The sequence below is a fragment of the Leptinotarsa decemlineata genome, unplaced genomic scaffold (genome assembly GCF_025532065.1).
Source record: "Leptinotarsa decemlineata unplaced genomic scaffold, Ldec_3_MD MMD2_tig00026354_RagTag_RagTag, whole genome shotgun sequence".
NCBI lineage: Eukaryota > Metazoa > Arthropoda > Insecta > Coleoptera > Chrysomelidae > Leptinotarsa > Leptinotarsa decemlineata.
The window spans coordinates 23428280-23434708 of record NW_027412702.1 but is presented as its reverse complement, the minus strand read 5'-3'; the positions used below and the strand labels follow the sequence as shown (position 1 = coordinate 23434708).

General features: G+C 34.5%; 2 protein-coding genes across 2 annotated transcripts; one reads left to right on the top strand and one right to left on the bottom strand.

The window, feature by feature from the left end:
- Nucleotides 1-700: 700 nt before the first annotated feature.
- Nucleotides 701-2275, top strand: Alg2 (alpha-1,3/1,6-mannosyltransferase Alg2). Its single transcript, XM_023156279.2, has one exon. The coding sequence runs from the start codon at nucleotides 824-826 to the stop codon at nucleotides 2072-2074; it is 1251 nt and encodes a 416-aa protein (XP_023012047.2). The 5' UTR covers nucleotides 701-823; the 3' UTR covers nucleotides 2075-2275.
- A 220-nt stretch (nucleotides 2276-2495) lies between these two features.
- LOC111502250 (protein FAM32A-like) lies at nucleotides 2496-3689 on the bottom strand. The gene is made up of 2 exons (XM_023156266.2): nucleotides 3270-3689; nucleotides 2496-2778 (listed from the first exon to the last, which is right to left on the bottom strand). The coding sequence occupies exons 1-2, from the start codon at nucleotides 3483-3485 to the stop codon at nucleotides 2656-2658; spliced, it is 339 nt and encodes a 112-aa protein (XP_023012034.1). The 5' UTR covers nucleotides 3486-3689; the 3' UTR covers nucleotides 2496-2655.
- Nucleotides 3690-6429: the final 2740 nt, after the last annotated feature.

Here is a 6429-nt window from a genome sequence, read left to right as displayed (position 1 = left end):
AAACTATTTGAAAGGTTGAACAAAAGTCTTTACCTCTTCGAGGTTCTTTACCTTTCCCAATCTGAAAAAAAGGAACATTCGCATTTATACAGTCAAAACAAGTACTGTTTCCAACCGCCAGAATACAACATTCTTCTCGACGCGCGTTTTACCAGCCAAGTTGGTATTTTTATCTCCAGAAGTGGCGTCGAGAAGCTGTTACAGTTCTGGGGTTTGCGAATAGTAGTTGTTTCAGACACAAGTTATAATTGATTTTTTCAGTATTGAACATGAAGGCAGACTCCAGCCTCCGAAACGTTTAATTATTTTTGCAAATGCTAGTTTTTTATATGCCATTTCATAAAATAGGATAAACTACTGTGTGAAAATTGCGCCCTTGTCACAGATTAATCTGTGCCCATGTGCAAATATGGTTACTCTCAGGTTCGACAACCTCATTCAATCATACTTATTAGTCGTATATTTTGAAATTTGATAAAGTAAACTCCGAATATAGCTCTCACGAAGTTCCACTTTTTTTATGTTCGAATAAATAAAAACTGTCAATCCAGAATTGTATCTGTATCAAGTGATTTTTATAATTTCTTATGTGCACGATAAAAATATGTAACTTAAAACATCGTGACCTCATAGCGACGTTAAGGTGTCTATTCTTTTTTAATTTGTTTCACCCGATGTTCTCTCTTTACAGTTGTCACTGTTATTGACATTTGATATAAATCTAACCTCATTCCCTCATTGATAATGGAAGAAACTAAGAAACACTTCAAGTGGGAAAGTATGATGTGTTAAATTTAAATAGTCCATAAATAAGTCTTGAAAAATGAATAGTGACAAAAAACTGAAAATTGCTTTCATACATCCCGATCTTGGAATAGGAGGCGCTGAAAGACTGATTCTGGACATTGCAAGTGCCTTATCTCTTGATGGTCACCAAGTGAGGTTCATCTCAAATCATTTTGACAAAAGTCATGCATTTGATGAACTCAAAAATGGTGATTTTCCTGTAGAAGTTTATGGAGATTGGTTGCCCAGGAGCATATTTGGAAAATTCCAAGCGTTATGTGCCTATATAAGGATGATATATTTGTCCATAGTATACATTCTATTCATGAGAGACGAGAATAAACCTGACCTGTACTTCACAGATTTAATTCCAATAGCAAATCCATTTCTGAAATTGGCTAATGAGAAAGTTATTTACTATTGTCATCATCCTGACTTGCTTGCTAGTGCTCCTGGTGGTGAGCTAAAGAAAATTTATAGGAAACCCATTGACTGGCTTGAAATGAAAGCCACCGGTCAAGCTGATATAATTCTAGTCAACAGCCAATATACCGCTTCCGTATTTCGAAAGACGTTCCCTGATATAAAAAAGTCAATTCACATTTTGTACCCCACTATAGCAAATTCCTACCAAAAAACTGTGGCACAATTGAGAACAATGAAGCCTATAGAAAAACTAGTGCCAGAAATCCAAAGTAACAGTCAAAACAAGTTTGTATTTCTGTCCCTAAATCGTTTTCATCCTGCTAAGAAACTTGAATTAGCTATATTAGCCATGACACAACTAAAAAATATTGTTTCAAGAGAGGAATGGGACAAAATTTTCCTTCTGGTCGCTGGAGGATTTGACCCACAGTCGAGGATCAATGCAGAAACTTTCCTGGAACTTGTTACATTAACCAAAGAAAAAAGTTTAGAAGATAAAGTGATATTTCTTAAGTCTCCAAATGATAATCTCAAGGCTGAACTACTCAACTCATGTTCTTGTCTTGTATATACTCCAGTGAAAGAACATTTTGGAATAGTCCCTCTTGAAGCAATGTTGGTATCTAAACCTGTGATTGCTGTCAACAGCGGGGGCCCTCGTGAAACAGTTGACCATGGAGTAACAGGATACCTCTGTGAGCCAAATTCTGATAGTTTGGCTGACTTTATGTACAGGGTGTTGAAAGATAATATTAAAGAAATGGGAGCAAGAGGAAGAGATAGATTGGATGATAGGTTTTCTTACAGTAGTTTCAAAATGTGTCTTAAAAAAATCGTTCGAAAGGCTGTTGAAGAATTTTAGAAAATTAATCGGTTGACATTTGTTAATGTACATAAATAATATATTTGATACATAATAATAATTTTAAGCATTCCAATTATTAGTTGTAGCTGGAAGCCCAAAAGATTAATGTTGAATATATCTGAAATTGTGACTGATGTTAACAGAACATGAAGATTATGATTCATCTGCAATCAATAAAGAATAAACTAGTCTTATAAATTGTAATAATTTTTTGTAAGCCCATTTACCTAATATTGCTATGACGAGTCTATATGGCCTCCAGGACCGTTTCATTCATTGAAAACAACATACAACTCAACTGCATCAATACATATCACAACTTTTTCATATATGCCAGCAACTCTTCAGAAGTGGCATCGATTTCACTAATGTTGGTGTTAGTATACCATTATTAGAATTAGGTAAGTAAAACACTGAATGTCGATAAATAAATTTATTCTATTACAAGTATCATAGCTGTGTCAAGTATGTTTGTTGATTATATTGTGAACATTATTCACAAAATATAAAGTACTCCCTGCCACTTTCTAGATTATCAGCATAATTATCCCACAATCATTGAAATTAAACAAATCCCATCATTTTGTCCAAGATACTTTTGGAATATCAAAATGTTCTGTGAGACTATCTAGATGTTGATTGAATTTTTCTACTCTTTCCTTGTGAGTTTGTGATGCCTTATCTAATATGCGTTTAGTTTTCTGAAAAAAAGAAAGTATACTTATTACAACTTCAAATTTACAATGAACATAGTTTTTAAAGAATTTCATGCAAAAGTAGACGAAAAGTTAGTTGAGATTATTGATATCAAAAGTATTTGAGACACTGGGATCATTTTTGGTACTTAATAGCAGGTTTATACAACACACATCTTAAGTCTAAGAACTAAGAGTTTGATTAAAACAAATCAACGAGAGTGTTTTTGGATACTTTACTGAGACTAAGAACTATGCCTAGAAAGTTGAAACGAAATTGAACATATACCTGTCTTTCTTGAATATTTGAAATAGTTTCACCAACTTCTTGAGGAGATCGAAAGTGTCATAGGCTTCAATCTATTGAAAAGTACACATAGAAGAGAACCAAATATAACTTCAACTCTCTTTTCGAGATGAGCAAAGCTGTGTATAAAATTAGTCATGTATTGTTGGGAATTAGATTTACTCCCAAGTGAAATAAAATTATAATTTACCATTTTTTCCTGTTGCTGTAGAAAAGCCAATTCAGCTTTAGTTTTGGTCTGTTTAGGTTTGGATTCTTCGGATTTCTGAAGATCTTCCGTTTCTAGTGTCTTGGTTACCTGTTCCAGTAGCTTTTGATTTTTCTTTTTTTTCTTTTTCTTTATAGTTGTATCCGTCTTCAATTTGAGCTTCCCCTTCGCGACCGAAGCATATGGGTCATCACCCATCTTTATTATTAATTGATAAGTTGTGGGTGATTTACTTCTATACGGTGGTTGTGACAACTGACAATTTGAACAATAATATGTCCTATTTTCTTATTTGTTCATTATAAAATATTGAATCAATCTGTGTCAATGGTGCCAACCTGCCAACACTAAGTCGATATTTCATAACGTCTCCATTAATAGAAATTTCGAAAGAACATCCGAAAAGTCATGAAATTCAGAAATGTGTTTACAGTGTGCATGTCGAATAGAAAATGAGCGAATGTTGAGAAAGTTCCGAATTTTACTATTGCACTGTTGCACATAACTCTTATGATGGTATAATTCCAGTATTGCCAATGAGGCAAATTGTGTGATTTTATATTTCATACAAAAGGTACATTTATAATTTTTATTTCTTCTAGTTCGGTGCTTCAGTGCGGTGGGCCAGTGGTTTGTGTGCCAATTGATCGTATTCACAATAAAATGTTCTTACATGTTTCACTCAGTTTCAGGTTTTTATGATTGGTGTCACTGATATTCGAAATATAAAGAAGAAGACATGTATTTACTGTAATTTATCGGTGTTCGATCGTGATTATATGAAGTGTTTGGTCTGAATTGATAACTGTTTTATTTGCTAGGTATCAATGCTGTATCATTAGATGGTTCCAAAAAGGGATATAGGGATGTGTGATGGAATCGACCGATATTTGATGAAAATCCATGACGTATTTGTTTTATCAAAAACTCTTGACGCGAAAAATGAGACTGACCCAACTTTGTACATATGCCGCTAGATGGTGGAAGAATCGAATTCTGCCGCTCGTATTTTATTATGATCTTTAATTCATGAACTATAATATGGAAATTCTTTCACTTTGTATCTTAGATGGAACAAGAATCGTTTTCCTGAAGCCTCTGCGAATGGAATACTTAAGTAGGTACGTTGGATCTCTTGATTTCATGAAGAATAAAGAGTGCAGTACCTATATTGAGAAAATATGTGAAAATCTAATTTCAATCCCTTCAAGATCAATCCATCTTTTATTTGAAATCCAGTCTTAGGAATGAAGGTGGTTCAAAGATTATTGTGAGATATTTTTCGCGATTGGAATAAAAAAAGTACATTCCTTGTAGTTAATTCGGATTTGAAAACTTTTCAAACTCAGAAACTTTTTTGATCATACTAATCATCAAACAGTATTATTGTATTAATACATAAATAGTTTTGGAATAACAAAATAAAAACATTTTCATTTTTCAATCTTACTGGTTCATTTGAAATTAAAAAATCGCCTTAGAAATGAATCGCCAAATGAAAAGTTATACCGGTTAGTAGGTACACTCTATATATTCGGTAACTTACTTAACTACAGTAGGCAAGGAAAAACTTTATCATGATCTTTTCACAAATTATTTTCTTCATTTCGCCTCTGCGTGATTTATAGGACTTGTCGTCCTAGTTTAACAAATGTGGGCTGATAAAAAATAAACCGATCGAATATATCAACGAATCAGCATGAAATTGTTAATGACTATGATGATCTTGATAATGAAGACATTGTAGTCACGAATATTTCTTCACTTTCAAAAGAGCAGGTAAAGCAGTGTGCCATATATAGGTTAACCCGCGAGAGTTTTTATTGACATGAATCATGCCTTTAGCGTACTAAAACAATTATTATGGAAACGAAATTGTGACATATCCACAAAAATAATTTGTGTTACATCATTTGAAGCATAGCGTCTAGATGTTGAAATTTAGGTAAATAGTCGGCTAATAAATATTCATCTGTGAACAGAGAACCAAAAATATCCCTTTCTTTATTGAAACGGTTTGAATTTTCACTAGACTATCTCACCACGTGATCCGCCCGAGTTGCCGGGGTTTAGTGCTGTAGTATCGAAGGATTTGACGGTACCACGGACATCATATTAGTTATAATAAACGGTCGGAAATTGATATTGTGTCTGGTTTATTCGCTATTGTTATTGTTGTTTTTAGTTTTTGTAGTTGGTTATAAGTAACTTACCACAAAATCTTCTATAATATCCTTAAATTTCGTTTTTATATGAGTGCACGCCTGTGGCAGAACAACGAAATTAGCTCCTCACTTCGTTTCGAGGTTACCGAGAACTTTGTGAATTTATGAATGAAAGTAGTGGGAGTGGACTTACTGATTGATTTTTACTATGGTTGAACCACAAATGCGAACTCTATCCTCGAATATCAAAGATAAACGAGACACTCCAAGGCAGAGTTGCAAAACCAAGTTCTGCCGATGACATTTGTTCTCTGTCGGTCCTCTAGATGGCGTATTCGTAAGAAGAGATGTCATCGACTTTCTTCACCTATAGGCTTAACATTTAGGGACAGTCGAGTCCAGAATTTGTTCAGGCTAGCACCACAGGATTATATCAGATTGGCCTGAATGAATTGTTCTTTTAGATTATTCGATTTATAGCCAGTCTTCAAGCATGCCCACTGACTATACATGAAACGGTTTTTTTCCTTATATTAGGAATTGGTCAAATTTCGGATACCTATGCGTTTGGTTACCTCGTTCACAGGCAGATGGGGTGATTGCAAACCTGTTGTTTGTTGTCCGCTTCAGCCTAATTCGAGGAATGATTCTCAGAAGGAATTCAATTTTCAGTTATCGGAAATTATCAACTTTTGATGATAGACACTACCTTGTACTGACTAGTGGCCAAACAGCCCGAAACCGGTGTGCAAGTGTGTTTCAATAATTGAAAATCTATTGCGGCAGTTGTATCGCCAACAGCATATGCAGGAATAACTTCAGTGGAAGAATCCTGCACTGACACCTGTCGGATATAATCCAACGCCGTTCGTGGTATTAGCCAGGGAAGTAGTTGTTTTCTGAAAGGTGTCTGTCCATCAACCTACGGTGTAGGGAGTTGAGACTGTCCCGAACGAATTGTTCTTTTAGATGATTTG